The sequence below is a fragment of the Saccostrea echinata genome, unplaced genomic scaffold (genome assembly GCF_033153115.1).
Source record: "Saccostrea echinata isolate AGI-Se365-2 ecotype Australia unplaced genomic scaffold, CSIRO_AGI_Sech_v1 ptg000064l, whole genome shotgun sequence".
NCBI classification, from domain to species: domain Eukaryota; kingdom Metazoa; phylum Mollusca; class Bivalvia; order Ostreida; family Ostreidae; genus Saccostrea; species Saccostrea echinata.
This window is the reverse complement of record NW_026889813.1, coordinates 4601125-4627760: the sequence shown is the minus strand read 5'-3', so window position 1 is coordinate 4627760 and position 26636 is coordinate 4601125. Positions and strand designations below refer to the sequence as shown.

Genomic DNA, 26636 nt, shown 5'->3' with positions numbered 1-26636 from the left:
TTCATGACGATATTCAGTAGCACAATACCATATACAATGAAATATATGGAGATAACGAACAGTATTCAAGCTCAAAAGTCCATTATACAATACAAAATAGGAGCAGAGCAAACACGGACCTCCAAACATCAGAGATGGAATCAGGTGCCATGATTCAGCAATTAGGAGTGTATTACATGTACTATACTGTTAGGTGGATGGAGAGAAAGGTCGAAGTTTGTCTCTCTTAAAGATTGGAGACCATTTTTTTTTTTAAATTTAAAATTAAAGGGTGCGACTGCATTGCTTAATGATATTATTTTGTATCCTTAGCGGTCGATCATGTCGAAATCATTAAGCGGCGATTTAGCATTAGTGGTTGAAAATGTCAACTATTAATGCAATAATGCAATGATTTATGGCACAATTGCAACGCTTAATGATATTTCTATCATAAAGCGACGATTTATCATTAGCGGTTGCTACAAGGCCTGCATTTTTTCAGGTTTTGCTGAAACCAAGTGTAAATTATCCATGGTTAGAATCAATGGACATTGTTATATGTTTGGGTTGGACAAAAAAAGTTGGTTTGAAAGCAAAGTATGTATACAATAAGCTTAAACACTATGATAAGAAAAGGATCTTAAATACTTGTATAAAAATGATTTAAAATGATATTGAGCTAGCATGATGATACAATGTATATATTTTTGTAAGCAATGCATTTGATTTAAATGATTACTTTTACGCGATATACTTTAAAACATCTATATTTCTTGATTTCTTTTTATTTAAATTATCTTTTAAAATTAGCATGAAAAGGTTAGATATTTAACCGTTCCTGTTACATTATTTAATGTTTTTCAGATTGCATGCAACACAAAAAACTCTTATCTTGCTAATGTGGAAACACCGAAGGAAAATGACTAGATTGTCCAACAATTCTTTGCTTTAAGTGAGAAAAATTAAAAATTCATTATATGATAAGATATTGGCAAGTTACATGCAATATTTATTGACACATAACCAAATTTTTGCTGGACTTTTCTGTAATTTAAAAAAAAAGACCCATTATTCATTAGTGCAGAACAAGAAATTTGTTCCTATTATCTTAAAAATAATTCACTTTGAAAGGAGTGAATTGTTAATTTTGTAGGAAATGCTGCTTTAATTTTTTTTTTAACTTTTCGATTGAAGTCAATTTTGTATAACATACCTGCAATGTTTTAAAAAATTAAGGAAAGCAAACATGCAAATGAATACTTCGCCATAATACCTCATGTGAAAGCCCTAATAAAATACAAATTATGTCAAACGAAATTTTAAAAAATATATATCTTCTATTGAAAACAAATTATATTATGATCATTGCATCTTAAACAATATTTAAGTGAAATGAAATTTAATCAATATTTTATTATGTAAAGTCAAATTACATAAATGGATTGGATATTAAAATGTTTAGAATTAACAAATATGTGTAATAGTTGACAATGAAAAAGTAATTCATAATTATTTTTATTAATTTCTAATGTAAACTAGAAAAGAAAGAAATGAAAAAAGATAAATTATACACAGGAGTTATTGCTTAGCTTGTATCCACATTATACAATATAAGAAAAGAAAATGAAAGAGTGCAGCAAACAACATTTTTTTAGTTTCAAAATTTCTTGAATAAATCAGCTGACACAGAATTCTTAGAACTTTCTTTGATTTACAAAATTTATGTTTTAGATAAAAACCGGATTCTTTGGATTGGTGGGTACATTTTGAGAAAAATTGGTGATTGGAAATGGGAATCAACCGGTGAAACTTTTCTTGCAATACACACAAAGCCTACGTATACTTTAAACATATGGTTTATCCTCACATGCATTTAAATAGAGGAAAGTAATAAAATAAAAACGTTATCATCTAAGATTAAGCATTTACAAATTATCTGAAAAATTTATCAACACAATTTTTAGGTTGTTCTAGGAAACAATCATTTTATATAATAATTCATAACAATAATAATATAATAACTTTGGCATTATTTCAAGAATAGAAGAAGTGATTTGATTACTTTTTTGCAATTAACCAACAATGAAAATACTCACAATGATTCTTTATGATCATTTTTCTAATGCCTGTAGTTTCTTAAATCAGAGACATTTATATCTCTGTTTAACTTGTGCTTTTAAGTTCAAAATTTTTCTCGAAATACATTAACTGAATAAGATTTGTTTTATTTTAAAAATGGCAGCAATTTATTGAATGTCTAAAGTACACATAAAAGTAAAGTTTTCTCCATAAATTCATACCAGTTGTATTTAAGCATTAATGCGAGTATTTATGTAAATGTTTTCACTGTGATTTCCTTTTACTGTAAATTCTTGGATCCACTCATTAGCTGATCTAGTCGATGCCCATGTTTACTAGTAGTGCATTTTGATACACACGCGCTGACCATCATTTACGCAAGAGCCTAGATAACTGCACGTATTTTGAAGACCCACCACTACCCAAGCGATCCTATCTCTATGACTTTTTATGATTCCTGTGTAGTTTTTCTTTAAGATGGACTGTCATACGTTTAGATCTCTATATTTAGAAATCGCGTCACTTGCCAAACCACCAGCTTATCAATGGCAGCTTACACTGGAACTTCATATCCAGTTTTCAAACGTAATGTGTCACCTCTCTCTCTCTCTTTCTCTCAAGATGATAATAATTTTATCCTATAGATAGTTGCAGAACTGTAGCGTTATGGTTTTATATTTTTGTCTTTGACCATAACGCTACAGATCCCTTAATGTAAATAAATTGCAATTTACGGAGAAATATTTTCTGCGCACTTTGGGGATGTATTTCGCCACTTTTCAGCATTGGTCAATCAACAACGTTTCATCCCCTAATTTTAGACATTCTATAACCAACCCGTATATTTTATCCACCTCCTAACCGCTTATAGTCGTCTCTACACACCAATAAACTCATGCCATCCGACAACAAATTCACAACAAGCGAGTTTATCGGTCTGTAGAGACGACTATTCATAAAATTATTAAGTACAAAGGCTATTTTTGTCAAATTTTGCTCCGCAAGGTATGCTGAAATTGTTTGCATTTTAATTGAAAAATAGAATTCCTACGGAAAACCTTGAAGGTTGAGTAAAATTTAATATTAGTGAGCAGAGGGATGCTGAACTTTGAAAAATCAATTCCAGTTACTTCATTTTATGTGTATAGGTACTTAACCTATCCATTCTATTGGTTTTAGGTAATGCGCATAACCGTTAAGCAATTAACTTCATTATAAAATATCTATGTTGAGGCCAACATGATGTGCAGAGCAGTCTGTAAACGTTCTCATTACTTATCTGTAAAGATTTTGCTCAACGAAAGTATTTAAAGCTTTCATAATAACACACCTCTGCTATTTAATCTCATTAAATAAAAATAGCCCTTTGTGTCAAGTTTTGATTATCTATTAATCATTTTGATACTTCTCGCTTGCAATTTCAATTCAGTATTTTCTTAAAATTACACTTTAAAACTATATCTTTATCTATGTGATACATGTATGTTGTTGGATGTGTTCTCTAGTGCAAGAAAGAACCGATTATGTTTTGAATCATTCAGCAAACATAAGTTAAGAAAGGCATTGAATTCATTTTACTTTCATTTACATTTTGACCTCAGAATTACAATAAACCTCGCTCTATGTCAAACTAGATATATACATAAATGTGCATAATTCATAGAAACTATCTTTATAGTCTAATTTTTTTCACCACCCTCACTTTGGTATACTTTGCCATGTAAGTTTTGTTTAGTTAATTTTATAATTGACAATTTAGCATAATGATAACAGCATAATTATCTTCTCATCATACAAAGTTCAAAATATGCATAATATAAAAGGTTTTAATTACTAAAATAAAAAGTTGACTTTTCTTTTCAAAAGAACAGCTTTGTAACGTACATGTAGCTTAAAAGTACGTTTTAGTAATAAAATATAAAGAGTGAATTTTTACATCATAAATAACGTTCATTTTTGCAACTGAAATGTTCAAAATAACAAGATAATGCAAAAAGAAGTAGTTTTCAAACGATGCCATATATCCTGCAAAGATATCAAGAACAGCATGATAAAAGAGGGACATGCTTTCGCGCGTACACCAAAATTAAATACCATTGTCCTTTGATTTCAATGTCTCCCCAAGTTTCGATATGAATGCTAGAAGTGCTACGTCCTTTTCCGTTCCAGGGTATTCCATGTACGACTTGCTATCAACAAGGTCCATTAAATGTAGAGGAATCCTTTTCAGGATATTCTTTTCCAGAACTACCAAAAACAAAACATTATTGCCGTTGCGAGAATAAATGGCTTCCATTCGCGCCATGTTTAACTCATACATGCACCAGTATGATTTTAAGAAGTGTGCTGTCATAACACAGACTGTTCGTCTGCTACAGTGAATAGCGTTCGTGATGTTGTCCATTATTCCTGTACCTGGGATAAAATCTCTGTGGTGAATACATAACTTTATATTGTACTCTTTTTCAACTTTTTCAACAAGTTTGATAACAAATCGACGGTCTTCATCTGCATATGATATGAAAGCATCAAAGCGGTAGGAACTATGAGTTTTTAACTGCTGATAATTGTCTCCATCTTTGTATTTGTTTTTTGCGACAAAGTACATATATCGAAGCTTCCATCTGTACCTATATACAATTCTACTCATTGTTACTGTAACGGCAGAAATGATCAGTGATATCATAACAACTGTAGTTACTGTGTACGAAGAACATGTTTTCTCTAATCTGTCAAGTATATGCTCAATATCCTTCAAAGGATATTCTGCAAAATTGCCAAATACACAGGTATAATTTTCAAAATGCAAAAAATCCAAGGTTTTTGAATTGTACATCCACTTCACAGAATCAATATTTTCGCATGAACACTTAAGACGGTTGCCCAATAAATTGACCTGAACAACGTGAGTTGTTGATATGCTAGTTAATGCTTCTCTCGTTAATGAATCAAAGCCTGACAGCTGATTATAAGATATATCAAATAGGGAGAGATTTCGTAAATGACCGATATGTGCTTGAAATTCACTAAGTGAGTTATGACATAACTTCAAACATACTATTTTACTGTTCTTTAAAAAAACTTTTTCTGAAAAACAATATATTCTATTGACAGACAAATCAAGAATTAATAAATGTCTTTGTACTGATAGAATTTCTCCATTCTTATCATTTTCAAAAACATGGCCCAATGCATTATTCGACAGATTCAGGTATTCAAGTTTTGAGAACGATTTAAAAAAATAATTTTGAAATAAAACCACAAAAATTACCAGAAAAATCAATATACTTAATATTTTGTACACCTGTGACAGGTCCAATTAACTCATAGATGATATTTCGTTGTGCAAATACATGAGTTAATTTAGTATGAGACCCAAGAGAAAATTTGGGGATACTCATTTTATATAAATTGTCATGATAATAAAATTTGCGTAGATTTGGAGGAAGGTAAACCGTGTAGTTGAAATTCCCTTTTAGAAAACTATCCATTTTAGGAAAAAGTTTATCTTCATAAGATGTCATATTGTAATGCTTCCTTATTTCATGTGGTTCCATTTCAAAGTTTGGATTTCTCCGTGTATCATTGCACTTTTTGAAGACATCACCGCTCATGAGAACTTGATGAAAAATGGATTGAAAACTGACGTTCAGGATCTCTAAACTTTGCAAAGATGCAAACTCAATGATGTAAAGGCCAAAGCTCAATACATTATCCGCCAAATTTAGAACAAGAAGAGATTTCGGTAGAAAGGCCAAAGCGCCTGTTTCTAAACTGTTAATTCTGTTTGATGCTAAATTTAGTTCTTGTAATGTGGTACTTTTCAAATATGCAATGTGGTTTATTTTTAAGATCTGGCTAACACCATATGTGCATTGGAGCTTTTCGAAATTTAAAGTTTTTATACTTGATTTCCTTAGATCCTGAGAGATATTAGATATCACATCAATGGTGAGTACTTTATTGTTAGAAATGTCCAGATTTTCAAGATCTGATGCTTTGTGAAAAGTACCCTTCTGAACCTCATATAGTCTGTTCCAAGAAATGCTGAAGTTTCGAAGATGTATATATCTGGCCAGTGACGTATTATTCAATGTATATAACATATTATGAGATATATCAAAATAAAGCAGAGTCTTTGGAAGGTTTTGGGGTATATTTGAAAAGTTATTCCTTGCTAAATTTATGCCAGTGACATAAATAGGAAAGTCTGGTGCCTTGCTAAGACCCTGTCGTGAACAATCAGCATAAACACTTTTGTTATGGGCTGTACACATGCATAGACTGCTGAAGGGACATTTATATCTGGTTCCTCCCACCATAACCAAAAACATCAAAATAGGGATCCAGCCTCTCGTCGACATTGCTAAAAAAGACGTATGTTCATATAATTTATTTTTAACTGCAATGAATTAATAATAGTTTCAATTATCTTCCTCGTTATATTTCTCAAACAAAAGACCTGTAATCATGAAAGAATATATTGAGGATGATAGAATTTCTGCAAAACATTGTCCTGGTTTAACCTAAATCAAACATCTTATACTAATTGTTCTTAAAATTTCAGTGACATTATTTCCAAGATACCTTTATGTACACGAATGTTGATTATTGACAAATAATTAAAATTGATGGTCTGAAAATGAAAAAAAGCACATTAATTATTCAATCTAGTTAAATTAAAAGTTTTATTCATATTTTCATTGTAGCAGGAAATCAATTAATAGTTTTATTTGCCAAAATAAGTGTCGGACCTAAGATTCGTTTTATTGATTTTATATTTCGATCTAAAATTACGTTAGTATTAATTCTACGTTGTATGGGTGTAGGCTTTGTATGTTTTTAAAATCATACCTTCATTAAGAAAAACAAAGCATGCAAATTAAATTGACCAATAATAGAAAGTTGTCGAAATCTCTGAGATATAGCAGACACAATTTACTTAAAAATAAATGTCAAGAAAATGTGTATGTATGTTTATTGATATAATTAATCGGTTAATTGGTCGGAACGTCTTGCGTTTAACCGATTAGCAATTCCGTATTCGATTTTCATCCCATATATATATATATATATATATATATATATATATATATATATATATATATATATATATATATATATATATATATATATATATATATATATATATGCATAAGTCAATTTTTTGAACCAGTAAACTTCCGTCTCGTCATTATGCTTCTTAGGTTTGCTAATCTGCTGCAAATACTAGAAATATATTTGATTATTTTTGAAATATTTCCTCTTAAGAATTCATGTAATTGTATCTGTAAATATAAAAGAATACCTGGTTATCCGATCATTAAAAAAGGCAAACCAGGAAGATTAAAAAAAAAACATTATAATGTAAAAATGCATGTGTACTTTTAAGGAAACTCCTAAATCAGGATTTTCTTTGTGAATTAAAAGTTTTAAAAGTCAAAAAACAAAACTTTGTGTTCCTTATCTAAGAAAACTCATATAAAAGGCCCACGTCATGCAAAGATCACTTACTTAAGATGGAATCATCATTCATTTGTCTCAATAACCTTAAGGACATAGCATAACACCAGGACATTGCAATTGTGCAAAAAATTATGAAGATGACGTATGGTGGCCAATGTCGTAAATCATATAGACAATGCAAATTGAGAACACGGTAAAAACACGGACCAAAGAAAACAACAGAGGTGGGATCAGAAGCCTACTAGATTTGTCAAAATTTACCTAGAAATATTTGTGGTCTCTGAAGAGACATGAATAACAGAGATTTACAACTCTGCACAAATTAGTTCAACGGTTCTCGAAATCGATTTGGCCTAAATAAATACATAAACCAAGAATCAATTATAAAACAAACCCTATGTATCTATTTAAAACATAAAACCGACATTCCTGAAACAACATTCGTTATTGCTAACCAAAAACCAGATATGTAAATCTTATACGGTACCAATTTTGATTCAACAAATGCGCATTTCGACAAATTATGTCTCTTCAGTGATGCTCATGCCGCAACCTTGGAAATCCGAAATTTTTAAATAAAAATAAACTTGGAAAAGAGCTGAAAAGGGGTCCCATAGACTGAAGCCAAATATGTCGAAGGATCAGAGTTATGTATGAGGGAGATAATCCTTCTTTATGAAATAAATTTCTAAATTTTACCACAGCAATTAAATAGATATCCGTATTTTAAAGATAGTACCGAAGTACGAAGCTACTGGGCTGTAGAGACCCTCGGGGACTAATTAATTTCTATTATATAAAATTTTAAGAATTTAATAGCTGAGTACTACAGATAAGAAAGTTTTCACAATTTTCTATATTTAATCTTTCTTTTTTCAGTAACTTCAGACGCAACAATCCACCTCTTCAAATTGAGGGGGGAAAATCGATACTGTTTTGAGAGAAGACTTTTATTGCATCCTCAAAAGTATATGTCTGCGAACCAGAGAAAAACGAAGTTATCGAGTATACCATTTCCAAGAATGGGACTGGAAAAATTCTTTAAATATATTCTTCAAATATAATATATTATGTTTTTTGAGTCGCATATTAGATGTAGACTAATAAAAAAGGAAACTTTTACATTTATTTATACTTTGAAGTTGACATGAACCTATAATAACCATGATTATACATGTAACATATTGCAATATACCTAACAAATTACAATATACATGACAAATTATAATATACATGTATCTGGATAGAGGTTGGGTACTTCCAAGAATTATATTGTGAGATGCAAAGGGGAACCAAGTTCATGTTCTTAATACATGTACGAGTATTTCATTGTAATTCAAGTCTGGTTGGTCAAAATTACAATCTGGCCATGTCAGGATTTCAAACCTGACAATGGATTTCATATCACATACTTTCAAGCAATGAAATATATGGAGATAACGAACAGTATTCAAGCTCAAAAGTCCATTGAACAATACAAAATAGGAGCAGAGCAACCACGGACCTCCAAACATCAGAGGTGGGATCAGGTGCCATTGAGGAGTGAGCATCCCCTGCCGACCGGTCACACCCGCCGTGTGCTCCTTGTCATGATCGGGAAATAACGGGAAAATCCGTTGAAAATTCAGTGTGTAAATAATGGCCTAACAATTAGTATGAAAAACGTCAGTCAGCATTTGACTCAATGATAAATTGTATTTGCTGACAAGGTCACTGTATCGACCATAGAACTTACTAAATGATGACTTTAAACGAGACAGCTGATATATTTTACAAACCTCACTTGAGTAATTTAATAACATTTAACAAAAATTAAATTATTTCTTTTTGTTAATGTTATATCTTGTATTTACAAGAAACATACATGTTTGGTCCCAAGGCTGACATAGAAGTAATGCCATAATTAAAAGTAAAATGAAGTCATCTTATCGCCAATTCTTGTAATCTTTTTTTACCTAAACAAGCTTTGCTGCAGGTTTGTTTAAAGCTGTCTCCAGTGAAGTTTAACACTTGACATTTTATATCGGCTAAGAGATACAAATTTTTAACAAATTGTAATTAGAAAAGCAAAATTTAGATCTCATACCTGGCTAGTTGAAACAATTGAAACACGTGTTTATTTTTTTCTACCATTGCCTTTCGAATTGCAGTTTGCAATTTCGAAATTTTGTATATAACTTTTATTTTTCTCTTTCCCGTTATAATCAATCATCTGCGCATGTGCCAAGCATAGAATTACAGATTTATCTAACACAAGTGTAATAAACTACCGTTATTTTCGAGTCAGTATTAACCAATATACAATGTATGTAATTTATTTGCATTTTAACTATCGCAACTCTGAGGAAATTGTTTTGAATCAAAACTCTAGTACTGCTTTATCAGTTAAGTACTTCGTTTTGAAGTTATTAATTTTATTTCCAAAATCAGTAGTTCAATATGCTTCAAGCTGTTGCAGTATTTTAATCAATACCTGATACAATATACAGCAATTTTAAATCTGTTGAAATAATAGAACAAGGCTTTCCATTCTATTTAGGATGCATTTCAAAAGTCCTGTATTTCCTTTCTGCGATGTTTAGGGCTTCTTTGTTGCTGTTGGTATGTATATCTTGATATTTAATCATGAAAATTGTTTTTATAACTGAACAATAATTTAAAGGTTTTCTAGCTTTGTAAAATAGTTAAGAATCTTACCTGTTTAACTTTAAATTTATATGACGAATTTTCTTTGAAAGACAAGGAGATATATGATTATATGTAAACAGCACGATACAACACAATACTGACAATATCTATAACGATATTAAATATGAGAAAATAAATTCTTCGCAGAGAGTTGCATAATTTTGTTTTTAGTTAATAGACCCTAAAAATTCAAACTCCTACATAATAAAATGTCATTGAATCACTAAATAATCTTATCGATAAAATATTCCTTTAGAGTTACAAACAACATACAGGTAATATATTTTGTGTTTCTCTTGGTATACATGTAGTACTTCTTCTAATTCAGAGAAAATACTTGACTTAACATAAAAACAAATTAAATTGTTGGAATGATACAAATATCATGGTGTAATTTGTGATATATAGACGATTTTAGGGACACATTTATTGAAGTTTTAGCTGATTTAGAAATTTACTTCGAAAAACTATAATTACTTTTAACACTTTGAAAGACTTTAATTATGCTAATATACTGGTTAGCTCAAAATGTGTTGATTAATTTACTTATCATGAGTTATTCTATCTAAGCCATCTGTCACTTATTCTCAATGTGACTATTGTCACTATTATATTTTTACCTATATGTTACAAACATCTTTGTAAATCAGTCAAGTCCTAGGCTTCGAATTGTTCGGGTGAAATTTTTGGATTTCCAGAATTCACCTTACCGGCCTAAGTTTATAATAAAGTGCTATTCCATCGTTAGCAATTTTTTTTTTTGTTTGTTTTATTGTTTACGGGATGTTTTTCACTTATTCTCCCCGCAGGAACAAATGTAAAAGGTGAAGATAACGAACAGTGATCGATCTCAAAAAGTCTAAAAACACAACAATGTGAAGCAAAGGGCATAACACACGGACCCCCGGATATTCCAGATGTGGAATCAGGTGCCTAGGAGGAGTAAGTATCCCCTGATGACCGGTTCCACCCGCCGTAAGCCCCAATGTATTGATCAGGTAGACGGAACTTTGCGTAGTTCAATTCAGTATAAAAACAAAGGCCTAACAATTGGTATGAAACAAGTCAGCCAAAATACGACCCAATGTCAGGTTACATTTGCTAACAATTTCATGATAACGACCATAGATTAAATTGTATTTAACACAAATAAAATGTCAATGCTTGCCCAAATTACTCTCTCTGTCTAAAAATACATGTATCAGAGACGATTAAGATACGTTTATATTCTAGGACTTTTTTCACAACTGCTAATGTTTGATGAAACCATCACAATTCGAACATTTTCTTATTCCATGCCGTAAAATAAATTGCTATTATACTAATTTTAAAGAGTACATTTTTATGTGAAGAAAACACATGTATTGTGTTTTGCATTTAAAGTGAGAGTAAAATATAAATTCATACCGTGCAAGAATTATATAGATCTAATATAAATTACTGTTTGCACTTGAATAATTTATATTTAAGGACAGAACCTGTAGACTTGGTCATTTTTAGTTCAACACTTACATGATATCGCATATGAGCGTCAAAGAATAATAATGGAATCCAGATAGTATGGGATCCGGATAGAGCCACGGAGATCACTACCGCACTATTGAGCATCGACTGTTGGGTGTATGTTGCGATATTACGATGACGATGTCACGATGGTGTCATAACGATGACGCGATGCAGCAAGAGAGCAGTGACATGACACAATATTGCGATGACGATGGTGCAATAGAACGATGAAGTGAGAGTGAATATCGCTTCATCGTCATCGTGCAAACGCATTTCTGCGCCGTCAACCCTTTAGTCGATGCTCTTGGTGCTATATTGTACTATTTGACCCTATCAAGATTCCTTACTAGCCAATCAAGATACCAAAACAAATTATAATATTTAGGATGTTACAGATTTAACATTCTTACCATAGGAAAGTAACAACGTATGTACAAGGTCACTAAGGTCAAGGGGCGTTAACACAGTAAATGTCAGTACAAATATATACTTGTCACTCCAGTTTGTCTTAAAGCTTTACTTGAAAAATAATAATTTCATAAATTCAAACCGCTGCGCTAAGATTTATATAAAATAAAAAAATCTTAATAAATTGTCAAATAGATTTTTTATATAAAAGTGGTTCGGAAGGGGGGAGGGGGGTATGAATTCTACACTTTCTAAGGATGCTTTTGAATTAATATAACACATATTAGCATTGCTGTTCTTAAGAAGAAAATTTTTATTGATATATCCTTTGTACAGTAAAACTCGGTTATAACGAAGTCACTGGGACCTGTGAAATTACTTCGCTATATCCGTAATTCATTATATCCGTATAAGGAATTAGTAATCTGTATAAGGAATTAGTAAAATATATTTAGCTGGGGATCCAAGAAAACTTTGCTATATCCGTAAATTCGCAATATCCGTGTTCGTACTAAACGAGTTTAACTGTATAACTATGACCCCTGTTATGGCCCCTTTATTCTCCTGGGGAGGGGGGTGTCATTATTTGAATAAATTGAATCTACATTACTTTAGGATGCTTTTATATCATTATGAACAATTTTGACAATATTGGTCTTGAGAAGAATTTTAAAGATCTTTCCTATGTATCAGTATTGTTATGTAAAATTGGCCCAGTGGTTCTTGAGAAGATTCAAATGTGAAAAGTTTACAACAACGACGGCCACAGAAAAATTTTGATCAGAAAAGCTCACTTGAGCCATTGGCTCAGGTGAGCTAAGAATGATTTGTTTGATGTACTCCAAAAGATCCATCAAAATCACCCCTACCCAATCATTTTTTTAAGTATTTTAATTTCATTAATAATTTCTTTTTTTTTTCTTTTTTTGGTTTCTGGGAAATAAAGTTTGTGTCATTATTAAGTTGAGGTTTATAATTTCTCCAAGACACTTGTTTTATTGAGAACAATAAATATTAAATCTGTCTAGCTGTCCAGTGTGTAATGAAACATCAATAAATTTCTAATTCTGTGTTTTTTGTATGACAAAAATCAATTTGTTAGATACTGCCAAAAAAAAAAAATCTACCTACCTACCCACTTTACAAAATTTGGGTCCGAGTACATCTGATCAAACGAAAGTATATGTGCATAATTCACAGAAACTATCTTTAGTCTAATTTTTTTCACCACCCTCACTTTGGTATACTTTGCCATGTAAGTTTTGTTTAGTTCATTTTATAATTGACAATTTAGCATAATGATAATAGCATAATTATTCTTTCATCATACAAAGTTCAAAATATGCATAATATAAAAGGTTTTAATTACTAAAACAAGAAAGATGAGTTTTCTTTTCAAAAGAACAGTTTTGTAACGTACATGTAGCTTAATAGTCCGTTTTAGTAATGAAATATAAAGAGTGAATTTCTGCATCATATATAACGTTCATTTTTGCAACTGAAATGTTCAAAATAACAAGATAATGCAAAAAGACGTATTTTTCAAATGATGCCATATATCCTGCAAAGATATCAAGAACAGCATGATAAAAGAGGGACATGCTTTCGCGCGTACACCAAAATTAAATACCATTGTCCTTTGATTTTAATGTCTCCCCAAGTTTCGATATGAATGCTAGAAGTGCTACGTCCTTTTCCGTTCCAGGGTATTCCATGTACGACTTGCTATCAACAAGGTCCATTAAATGTAGAGGAATCCTTTTCAGGATATTCTTATCCAGAACTATCAAAAACAAAACATTATTGCCGTTGCGAGAATAAATGGCTTCCATTCGCGCCATGTTTAACTCATACATGCACCAGTATGATTTTAAGAAGTGTGTCGTCATAACACAGACTGTTCGTCTGCTACAATGAATAGCGTTCGTGATGTTGTCCATTATTCCTGTACCTGGGATAAAATCTCTGTGGTGAATACATAACTTTATATTGTACTCTTTTTCAACTTTTTCAACAAGTTTGATAACAAATCGACGGTCTTCATCTGCATATGATATGAAAGCATCAAAGCGGTAGGAACTATGAGTTTTTAACTGCTGATAATTGTCTCCATCTTTGTATTTGTTTTTTGCGACAAAGTACATATATCGAAGCTTCCATCTGTACCTATATACAATTCTACTCACTGTTACTGTAACGGCAGAAATGATCAGTGATATCATGACAACTGTAGTTACTGTGTACGAAGAACATGTTTTCTCTAATCTGTCAAGTATATGCTCAATATCCTTCAAAGGATATTCTGCAAAATTGCCAAATGCACAGGTATAATTTTCAAAATGCAAAAAATCCAAGGTTTTTGAATTGTACATCCACTTTACAGAATCAATATTTTCGCATGAACACTTAAGACGGTTGCCCAATAAATTGACCTGAACAACGTGAGTTGTTGATATGCTAGTTAATGCTTCTCTCGTTAATGAATCAAAGCCTGACAGCTGATTATAAGATATATCAAATAGGGAGAGATTTCGTAAATGACCGATATGTGCTTGAAATTCACTCATTGAGTTATGACATAACTTCAAATATACTATCTTACTGTTCTTCAAAAAAACTTTTTCTGAAAAACGATATATTCTATTTATAGACAAATCAAGAGTTAATAACTGTCTTTGTGCTGATAAAATTTCTCCATTCTTATCATTTTCAAAAACATGGCCCAATGCATTATTCGACAAATTCAGATATTCAAGTTTTGAAAACGATTTTAAAAACAATTTTGAAATAAAACCACAAAAATTACCAGAAAAATCAATATACTTAATACTTTCTAAACCTGTGACTGGTCCAATTACCTCATAGATGATATTTTGTTGTGCAAATACGTGAGTTAATTTAGTTTGAGACCCAAGAGAAAATTTGGGGATACTCATTTTATATAAATTGTCATGATAATAAAATTTGCGTAGATTTGGAGGAAGGTAAACCGTGTAGTTGAAATTCCCTTTTAGAAAATTATCCATTTTAGGAAAAAGTTTATCTTCATAAGATGTCATATTGTAATGCTTCCCTATTTCATGCAATTCCACTTCCAAGTTTGGATTTCTCCGTGTATCATTGCACTTTTCGAAGACATCACCGCTCATGAGATTTTGATGAAAAGTAGATTGAAAGCTGACGTTCAGGATCTCTAAACTTTGTAAAGATGCAAACTCAATGATGTAAAGGCCAAAGCTCAACACATTATCCGCCAAATTTAGAACAAGAAGAGATTTCGGTAGGAAAGCCAAAGCGCCTGTTTCCAGACTGTTTATTCTATTTGATGCTAAATTTAGTTCTAGTAATGTGGTACTTTTCAAATATGCAATGTGGTTTATTTTTAAGATCTGGCTAACACCATATGTGCATTGGAGCTTTTCGAAATTTAAAGTTTTTATACTTGATTTCCTTAGATCCTGAGAGATATTAGAGATCACATCAATGGTGAGTACTTTATTGTTAGAAATGTCCAGATTTTCAAGATCTGATGCTTTGTGAAAAGTGCCCTTCTGAACCTCAAATAGTCTGTTCCAAGAAATGCTGAAGTTTCGAAGATGCATATACCTGGCCAGTGACGTATTATTCAATGTATATAACATATTATGAGATATATCAAAATAAAGCAGAGTCTTTGGAAGATTTTGGGGTATATTCGAAAAGTTATTCCTTGCTAAATTTATGCCAGTGACATAAATAGGAAAGTCTGGTGCCTTGCTAAGACCCTGTCGTGAACAATCAGCATAAACACTTTTGTTATGGGCTGTACACATGCATAGACTGCTGAAGGGACATTTATATCTGGTTCCTCCCACCATAACCAAAAACATCAAAATAGGGATCCAGCCTCTCGTCGACATTGCTAAAAAAGACGTATGTTCATTTAATTTATTTTTAACTGCAATGAATTAATAATAGTTTCAATTATCTTCCTCGTTATATTTCTCAAACATAAGACCTGTAATCATGAAAGAAAATATTAAGGATGATAGAATTCCTGCAAAACATTGTCCTGCTTTGACCTAAATCAAACATCTTATACTAATTGTTCTTAAAATTTCAGAGACATTATTTCCATCTCTCCCCCTTTCTCTCTCTCGTTTTTTGTAATTACTGAGAATTGATCTAAAAGAAATCTATTGTATAAATGTTGGGTTTAATGAAAGTAAAGAGGAAAAGGTACTTTTACAGTAACGTTACAAAAAGCTTTCATTTTACCGATACATACCTATTATCAGAAATATATAGTATCCTATTCGAAATAACCATGCAATGCACATCAAATATCTAAACGAAATTTATCTCAAAATGGTATGTGTAAGAACTAAGTCTGCACGGAAGTACGTGTAACCCATTTATTAATTTCAACAATAGTGGTCATTTATATATTTGACAACAGAAGGAAGTAATGTTTTTCATTTTTTTTGAAGACGTGGAAGTTTTAGGTGTTGGAAGATATTTTTTTTAAAGACGTGGAAGTTTTAGGTGTTGGAAGATATTCTTTTGTTTATATAGATTAACAATTGCGAAAGTTATCTAAGGAAACAAAATAAGACAGAAATAATTGTAAAACATTTGACCGTTCGAAGATGTTTTAAGGTAGTACAAAACAGATAGGCCAAATTTTTCTCAAATTCAAATTGTTTGAAACTTTGATAGTTTGTTCTAAGATATAGAATCTCTCTATATATATAGTACGAAAGAAATTGAAGCACACATTTTTGCCCACATAGAACATAATTTTTTATATATATATATATTTATTTCCCAGATCCTACTTATTAACAGATTTTATATAAACTAATAAGTTGGCAGCTGCCAGGGATGGGGCCCTGACAAAGCTGACTAAGCTCCATCACAAGTATAACATTGTAAATACATGTACATGTTAAATTTTCTTGATTTAAATTAGCATTTCGCAGAATGCTTAGATAATATATGCAAACAATGTAATAAAGATTATACAATTTTAAACGAACAAATACTGTATAATTATAAGGAAATTCATGGGAATTTTACAATATTACATAATAAATATAAATACTGCATGAAGTTGAGTGTAGCATTGAAAATTGGTTTGACTTTATGTTCAGTGAAGATACCTTTACGTACACGAATGTTCATCTTTGACCGTTCACGGTAGCTCAGTCGGTAGAGCGCTCTCTCCGTGATCGGGAGGTCGTGAGTTCGAATCTCGGCCGCGACTGACCTAAGTTGATAAAAAAAAATGGGTAGCAACTGTTCCTTCGCCATGCGCTCGGCACTTTGAAGTGACAGTGGGGGTCCTTCGGATGAGACCTTAAAAGCCGAGGTCCCGGGTCACGGCAGGCGTTGGCACGATAAAGATCCCTCACTGCTCAATGGCCCTGAGTGCCGAGAAAGGTCAAAATTTGAAGCCCTTCACGGGTATATGGTGACGTCTCTATATGAGTGAAAATTTCTCGAATGGGACGTAAAACAACATACAATCAATAATAAATCATTATTGACAAAAAATTAAAATTGATGGAGTGAAAATAATTAAAAAAAAACATTAATTATTCAATCTAATTAAATTAAAAGTTTTATTCATAATTTCATTGTAGCAGGAAATCACTTATTAGTTTTATCTGCCAAAATAAGTGTCGGACCTATGATTCGCTTTATTGATTTTACATTTCGATCTAAAATAACGTTAGTATTAATTCTACGTTTTATGGGTGTAGGCTTTGTATGGTTTAAAAATCATACCCACATTAAGAAAAACAAAGCATGCAAATTCAATTGACCAAAAATAGAAAGATATAATTAACCGGTTAATCGGTCGGAACGTCTTGTTGTATATATATATATATATATATATATATATATATATATATATATATATATATATATATATATATATATATATATATATATATATATATATATATATATATATATATGCATCAGTCAATTTTTAGACCCAGTAACCTTCCGTCTCCTCTTTGTGCTTCTTAGTTTGGCTAATCGGCAAATTCTAGAAAAATATAATATGAGTATTTTTTGAAATATTTCCTCTTAAGACTTCAGGTAATTGTATCTGTAAATATAAAAGAATACCTGGTAAATCGATCAATATCAAAGGCAAACCAGGAAGATGAAAAAAAAACATTATAATGTAAAAATGCATGTGTACTTTTAAGGAAACTCCTAAATTAAGATTTTCTTTGTGAATTAAAAGTTTTGAACGTTAAAAAACAAAACTTTGTGTTCCTTATCAAAGGAAATTCGAATAAAAGGCCGACGTCATGCGAAGATCACTTACTAAAGATGGAATCATCATTCATTTGTCTCAATAACATTAAGGACATAGCATAACACCAGGACATTGCAATTGTGCAAAAAGGATGAAGATGACGTATGGTGGTCAATCTCGTAAATCATATAAACAATGCAAATTGAGAACACGGTAAAACATGGACCAAAGAAAACAACAGAGGTGGGATCAGAAGCCTACGAGATTTGTCAAATTTACCTAGAAATATTTGTGGTCTCTGAAGAGACATGAATAACAAAGATTTACAACTCTGCAAAAATTAGTTCAGCAGTTCTCGAAATCGCTTTAGCCTAAATAAATACATAAACCAAGAATCAATTATTTAACAAACCCTATGTATCTATTTTAAACAACATAAAACCGACATTTCTGAAACAACATTGGTTCTCGCTAATCAAAAACCAGATATGTAAATCTTATACGGTTCCAATTTTGATTCAACAAATGTGCATTTCGACAAATTATGTTTCCTTAGTGATACTCATGCCGTAACCTTGGAAATCCGAATTTTTAAAATAAAAAATAAACTTGGAAAAGAGCTGAAAAAGGGGTGCCAAGACTGGAGTCAAATATGTCGGAGGATCAGAGTTATGCATGAAGGAGATAATCCTTCTTTATGAAATAAATTCCTAAATTTTACCACAGCAATAAAATAAATACCGTCTTTTCAAGATAGTACCGAAGTACATGTACTTAGCTACTGGGCTGTAGAGACCCTCGGGGACTAATTAATTTCTATTATATAAATTTTTCAGAATTTAATAGCTGAATACTACAGATAAGAAAGTTTTCACAATTTTCTATATTTATTTTTTCTTTTTTCAGTAACTTCAGCCGCAGCAATCCACGTCTTCAAACTGAGGGGGAAAAATCGGTACTGTTTTGTGATAAGATTTTTATAGCATCCTTAAAAGTAAATGTCTGCGAACCAAAGAAAAAAAAAGTTATCGAGTATACCATTTCTAAGAATGGGACTGGAAAAATTCTTTAAAAATACGGTAAAGTTATTATGGTTTCTTAAACAACCAACGTATGTTTCTGTGGAAATAGGTGACAGGATTAGACTTTGATTTCCGATACAGTACTAGGCTTAAAGAGAGTTGTAATCTGCGAGAGGGAAAACAATACAAGTGGATGGGAAAGCCCAAAGGGTGAACATTTCTCGCCATCGAAACCTGGCATTTTTAAGAACAGTGTTGTTGTTGGAAATTCAACAGGTAGAAAATTACATTTTGTGAATTTTTAGACTCGGAAGTTAAGCCACAGAGAGTATGAAATAAAAGATATTTCTAACACTCCTGTTCCACTTTCTTTTGATATCAATCATGAATACCTGATAATGGCGTGTAGGGATTATCTTGTTGTCATATATCACACTTTGGATCTCGTTGAAATAGTGCCTGAAGTGAAAAATGATGATCCACTCTATGCAAATCATTATTTCTGAATGAAATGACTGTTAGACATAAATTGTAGTCTGTCCCACGGTACCAAGGGCCTCACTTTTCGACTCATATCTTAAAATGTATAAATACCCTGGCCTTCAAACTAGGTTCGATCGATGGATCATTATTTTTACAAACTTCCTGCATTTAAACAAACTCTCGAGTTCAACCAGTGTATTGACACGGCGGCAAATTCAAAGTCTATAAATGCAACACAGCCAGGAAGCATTGTGAATTCATTGATAGAAGTGATATGATGTTCAACAAACTGTTTAACCGTGTTTGCAACAAACTATAGTATACTGTCCAGTGTGTTGGATTTATTTACGAGGCAAAGGTAAAGTTGTTAATAATTACAAATCTAAATTATTAGAACATACTAGTACTTGCTTACAGATAGATCTATCATACTCTTTGTTGGTAAAGTAATGAATTTTGTTGTAGCCTCGATCTTTCTATCCATTACAGATTACTTTTGTCAGTTATGACTTCTAAAGTAGATATGAACTGAGTCTCTTTTCTTATCAGTATTAAACACTTCTTCCCAGGTATGTCGAAGATGCTGTTTTGCAATTTATTGGACACTTGGAGAGTCTCGGGCTGTATTGCGTTTTGTACGTCGGTAAGCACAGAGCGACCATGTGTTACGTCATTACGTCTCTGACGGCGATGTACGGAAAATCATGAATAATGTTGGATCCCCTTGCGAAGTAACCGCTATTTTGGCAATGTTAAATCCCCGTAGACTTTGAATTTGCCGCCATGTCAACACACTGGTTGCACTCTAGGGTTCGTTAAAGGAAGTTTGAAAAAAAAAAATATCTATCGATCGAAGCTGGCTAGAAGACCAAGGTATTTAGAGATATGAGGCGATAAGTGAGGTCCTTGGTACCGTGGGACACAGTATATTATGTAGGCGTTCTATATTTAATGTCAAATACATGATTAACAATAGCATATTTAAAAAAACACAGAATAGCAAAGTTCATTTTCATTTCATATTTGTTGATTCTATGAAAGTTTATTTTACGAATGTTGGGAACAAATGGTTATGTTTTTGACTTTTATTGAATAAAATGTTCCTGCATAAAAGACATAATGACGATTTTAAATATTTCATAGTTATCGTAACAGAAAATTTTCATTGAATTTAAAAAGTATATCCATAAATCTGATTTTAAAAGAAAAATTGACCGCATGATTTGCAACCCACAAGTATTGCCTTCTGATGAATGATTTCATTTCGTTTGTACATATTGAAAATTTAATATCTTTTTGTTATTGGTTTGAATTTCGATTTTTGTCTTAGAGAGACCAAGTTAATCTATTCTAATAAATCTTTTGAACTCACTTTATTTCATATATGTTTTTCGAGTCGCATGTTAGATGTAGACTAATAAAAAAGGAAACTTTTATATTTCTTTATACTTTCAAGTTGACTTGAACCTATAATAACCATGACTATACATGTAACAAATTACAATATACATGTGTCTGGATAGAGGTTGGGTACTTTTCAGAAATATATTGTGAGAGCCAAAGGGGAACCAAGTTCATGTTCTTAATACATGTACGAGTACTTCTTTGTAATTCAGGACTGGTTGGTCATATTTACAATCTGGTCATGTTAGGATTTAAAACCTGACGATGAATTTCATATCACATACTTTCAAGCAATATTTTGCAAACCTCACATGAGTCATTTAATAACCTTTAACAAAAATTAAATTATTTTGGAATCTAGGTGTTTCTTTTTGTTAATGTTATATCTTGTATTTACAAGAAACATACATGTTTGGTCCCAAGGCTGACGTAGAAGTAATGCCATATACATGTAGAAAAATAAAGTCATCTTATCGCCAATTCTTGTAATCCTTTTTTTTTTTTTTACCTAAACAAGCTTTGCTGCAGGTTTGTGTGAAGCTGTCTCAGTGAAGTTTTAACACTTGAAATTTTTATACCGGCTGAGAGATACAAATTTCTAACAAACTGTAATTAGAAAAGCAAACTTTAGATCTCATATCTGGCTCGTTTAAACAATTTAATTGAAACACATGTTTATTTTTTTTTCTATCACTGCCTTTCGAATTGCAGTTTGTAATTTCGAAATTTTTGTAGATAATTTTTTTCTCCCTTTCCCGTTATAATCAATCATCTGCACATCTGCCAAGTATTGAATTACATATTTACCTAACACGAGTGTAATAAACTACAGTTATTTTCTAGCCAGTATTAATCAATATAATTTATTTGCATTTTAACTATCGCAACTCTGAAGGAAATTGTTTTAAAATCAAAACTCTAGTACTGCTTTATCAGTAAAGTACTTCATTTTGAAGTTATTTATTTTATTTCCAAAGTCAGTAGTTCAATATGCTTCAAGCTGTTGCAATATTTAGTTCAATATCTGATTCAATATATAGCAATTTAAAACTTCTGTTGAAATAATAAAGCAAGGCATTCCATTCCTTTAAGGATGCATTTCAAAAGTCCTGCATTTCTTTTTTGCATTGTTTATTGTTTCTTCTTTGCTGTTGGTATGTATATCTTGATATCTGATTGTGACAATTGTTTTAATAACTTAACAATGAAGTTTTCTTAGCTTTGTAAAATATTAAAGAATCTTACCAGTTTAAATTTAAAACTATATGACGAATTTCCTTTGATAGACATAGAGATATGTCATTACATGTAAACAGCACGATACAACACGATACTGACAATATCTATAACGATATTGATTAAACATGAGAAAATTCTTCGCAGAGAGTTGTGTTTTGTGTTTAGTGAATAGACCATCAAAATTCTTTAAAAATCTAAGTCAAACTCCTACATTATTAAATTTCAATGAATCATCAAAAAAGTTTACCGATAAAATATTCCTTTAGAGTTACAAACAATATGCAGGTAATATGTTTTGTGTTTCTTTTAGTATAGTACTTCTTTCAATTCATAGAAAATACTTGACTTGACATAAAAAAACAAAATAAATTGTTGAAATGATACAAATATCATGGTTTAATTTGTGAATTAGCCGTTTTTAGGGACACGTTCATTGAAGTTTTAGCTGATTTAGAAATTTACTTAGAAACAACTATAATTACTTTTAACACCTTGAAAGACTATAACTATGCTAATTACTGTTTATCGCAAAATGTGTCGATAAATTTACTTATCATGATTTATTCTATTTAAGCCATCTGTCACTCATGCTCATTGTGCTAATTTTCATTGTTATATTGTATTTTTATATGTTACATACATCTTTGTTAATTAGTCAAGTCCTAAGCTTCGGATTGTTTGGGTGGAATTTTTGGATTTCCAGAATTCGCCCTACCGACCTAAGTTTATAAAAAGAGTGCTATTCCATCATTAGCATTTTTTGTTTTATTGTTGCCGGAATGTTTTACACTTATTTTCCCCTCGCCCGCGTGGCGCAGTGGTTAGAGCGTCTGCTCTAGAGTCGCGGAGTAAGGAGTTGATCCTTACGACGCGGGTTCGAATCCCACTGTGGGACATGGAGATCGGTCCTTCGGATGAGACCGTATAAACCGAGGTCCCGTGTCGCAGAAGGTGCTGGCACGAAAAAGATCCCTCACTGCTCAATGGCCGTAAGTGCCGAGTATAGGACAAAATTTGCAGCTCTCCACCGGCAAGTGGTGGCGTCTCCATATGAGTGAAAAATTCTCGAGAGGGACGTTAAACAACATACAAACAAAAAAAACCTTATTTTCCCCGGTGATACAAATGTAAAAGGTGAAGAGAACGAACAGTGAACGATCTCAAAAAATCTATAAACACAACAATGTGAAGCAAAGGGCATAACATACGTACCCCTGGAAATGCCAGAGGTGGGATCATGTGCTTAGGAGGAGTAAGCATCCCCTGTTGATAGGTCACACCCGCTGTGAGCCCCAATGTATTGATCAGGTAGACGGAACTTTCCGTAGTCAAATTCAGTATGAAAAAAAAGGCCTAACAATTGGTATGAAACAAGTCAGCTAAAATACCCAATGACAGAATATATTTCTTAATAAATTGTCAAATAGCGTTTTTATATAATTTTTTTTAATATCATAATTCCTAAATAAAATTAAAAACCTGGAGCAAGGACAAAACCTCTATAAAAAACACAATTATCAGGTTAAAAATACGGTGTTCGGTTCGCATTATTTATACAAGCAATTTTTACCGTTACAAGTACAATTGTGATCTACGTTTTCCTATCGGATTCCATTGAAAATTGGCATTTTTCAGGTTTTGCTGAAACTATGTGTAATTATCCGTGGATAGAATTCAATGGACATTGTTATATGTTTGGGATGGACAAAAAAGTTGGTTTGAAAGCAAAGTATGTATACATATACCTTAAACACGAAGAAAAAAGGATCGATCTATATATATAAATATAATATTGAGCTAACATAATGATGTATATTATATTTATATATTTATGTAAGCAATGTATTTGATTTTAGGAATAACTTTTTTTGCGATCTTCTTATAAACATTTTGATTTTCTTCTGATTTATATTATCTTTTGATTAGAATGTACAGGATGGACATTTTACCTTTGCTGTTATATAATTTTTTTCAGGTTGCATGCAACACAAAAAACGCTTATCTTGCTAAAGTGGAAACACCCAGGGAAAATGACTGGATTATCCAACAACTCCATGCTTTAAGTAAAGAATTTTCTTCAATTATTTCATTTTTTCAACACAATTCATTCTATACAAAATGTTCCTTATCTTTTTTAAAGCAGAATTGTGCATATATAGAATTAAAAGAGAGAGAGAGAGAGAAAGTTACAAAAATAGTTGGTTCCACCTGTTCCACTGAGTGTCAAATTTCTCTTTTTCACCATTTTTATATGATATATATTTTTGTGTTTGGTAAAAATAGCTCAAGTGTGATATCGCAGAGTCCACATTTAGAGGTTTTTCAGAGCATCTAGAAGTATAAATATAATATTTTAACCATAAGATTGAGATATTAATCATTTCATTATTTTTTTCTCCAATACCTAAAATGAATGATTTTTTGTTAAAGACAAATGGAGGTTTTTTTGCTGGAGATAATATTCTCAGTTTTCAAGGAGTGATTGTACAAGATCACATTCCCATAGGATATGTTCAATTGTCTCTTCTTCTTTTTGGCAAAAATTACACTGCTTAGAAACAACCTTTCTGATTTTAAATAAAAAAAGAGTTAGAATTTATTTAAAATTCTGTACTCAAACTACTGGAGTTTACAGTTTTTTGTTACTTGGAATGGTAATATTTTAGAATTATTTTGCATTCCATGCTATCCAAATCAAATAATTCAATCCATTTTTTGTAACCAGCTGTTGCAGAATAATTTTTATTTAGACTTTGGTAGAAGTTTTTTAATTTTTTGCATTTTGATACAAGATAAAAATTAGACATAATACGAGGATTTTCTGATTTTTGTAAATTTTTATCAAGATTGCTCCTCTTTATCTAACCTTTAATTGCACGGATTTATCAAGAATATTCTAAAAAGTTAATATTTATATCTGGATAAGTATTGCAAAAGCATTCATACTATAAAAAATGCCATCTATTCTAATAATATCATTAATATATCTAATATTATTGTCAAAAAGTTTTTTTTACTATGAAAGGTTTTCCCTCCAATATGGATCATAGAGTTATAAAACAGTGGAGAGTCTACAGTAACATCAGAATCAGTACAATTTTTATTCAAATCAACCCAGTACTTGAACACATCAATCCAGAATTTATTTTTTAAGGTTTTTAAGTAAAGAATTTTAACGATTCGTTATAACATGATATCGGCAAGCTATATGCATATTGAAACGAGAACGTAAAGTATTTAATAGTAATTACAACTCGACACTTATACCCGAAGTATGGCTTTCTTGTGGTTTAAATCGATTTGATTTCTCGTAATTTAAAACATCAAATCTGTATTTGTACACAAATAAAAATTTGTCCTTACTTTCCAAAATATAATTCATTTTGAAAAGAGTACATTGTTAATTTTGTTAAAAATGGATTTTTAATTGTTTACTTTTTGAATAAAGTTTTAATTATTTATAACAACATGCTTGCAGTATTTCTAAAATATTAGGAAAATCGGCAGCAAATGATAACTTCGTCAGAATATCTCACTTCGTCCGAATTATGCAATGGTCAGTGTATCTTTAAACGAACGTTTTTAGCTTTAAAGTTCGTTAATGAATCAATTGACACAGAAGTTTTTACAAGAACTTTCTTTGATACACAAAATTTATGTTGCAGATAAATTACCATGGATTTTTTGGATCGGTGGGAACACTTTGAGAAAAGTAGGTGATTGGAAATGGGAATCGACCGGTGAAAACATTGGATACACATTCTTTCATCCAACAGAGCCCAATAGCCCTACAGTAGAAAGATGTCTGTGTTATTTTCCCGATGATAGCAATGCTTTTTATTGGGGAGATTTTACATGTAGCTCAAAACAGGGTTACGTTTGCGAAAAAGATAACTGATATCGACAAAATATACTCTTTTGTAATGAATAAGAAGTAAATGTATGCTCGCAGATGCCTAGTTCAGTATGAATATTATAATTCAAGACCTCTGCAATCAGTAAAAGGTTGTCTGGATCAGAGAAGACTTATTAATTTACTAGTGATTGATGTAAAAAGTGTCTGTTAAACATTATTGCTATCAATTAGTCATACGTATATATAC

The 26636-nt window shown here is 31.4% G+C and overlaps 2 protein-coding genes across 2 annotated transcripts; one reads left to right on the top strand and one right to left on the bottom strand.

The window, feature by feature from the left end:
- The first annotated feature begins 513 nt into the window (after positions 1–513).
- LOC133175687 (perlucin-like protein) lies at positions 514–26431 on the top strand. Its single transcript, XM_061310796.1, has 3 exons — positions 514–579; positions 24509–24653; positions 26199–26431. Exons 1-3 carry the CDS (start codon positions 514–516, stop codon positions 26429–26431), a joined length of 444 nt encoding a protein of 147 aa, XP_061166780.1.
- LOC133175635 (toll-like receptor 4) lies at positions 13752–15731 on the bottom strand. The gene is made up of 2 exons (XM_061310751.1): positions 14732–15731; positions 13752–14431 (listed from the first exon to the last, which is right to left on the bottom strand). Exons 1-2 carry the CDS (start codon positions 15729–15731, stop codon positions 13752–13754), a joined length of 1680 nt encoding a protein of 559 aa, XP_061166735.1.
- Positions 26432–26636: the final 205 nt, after the last annotated feature.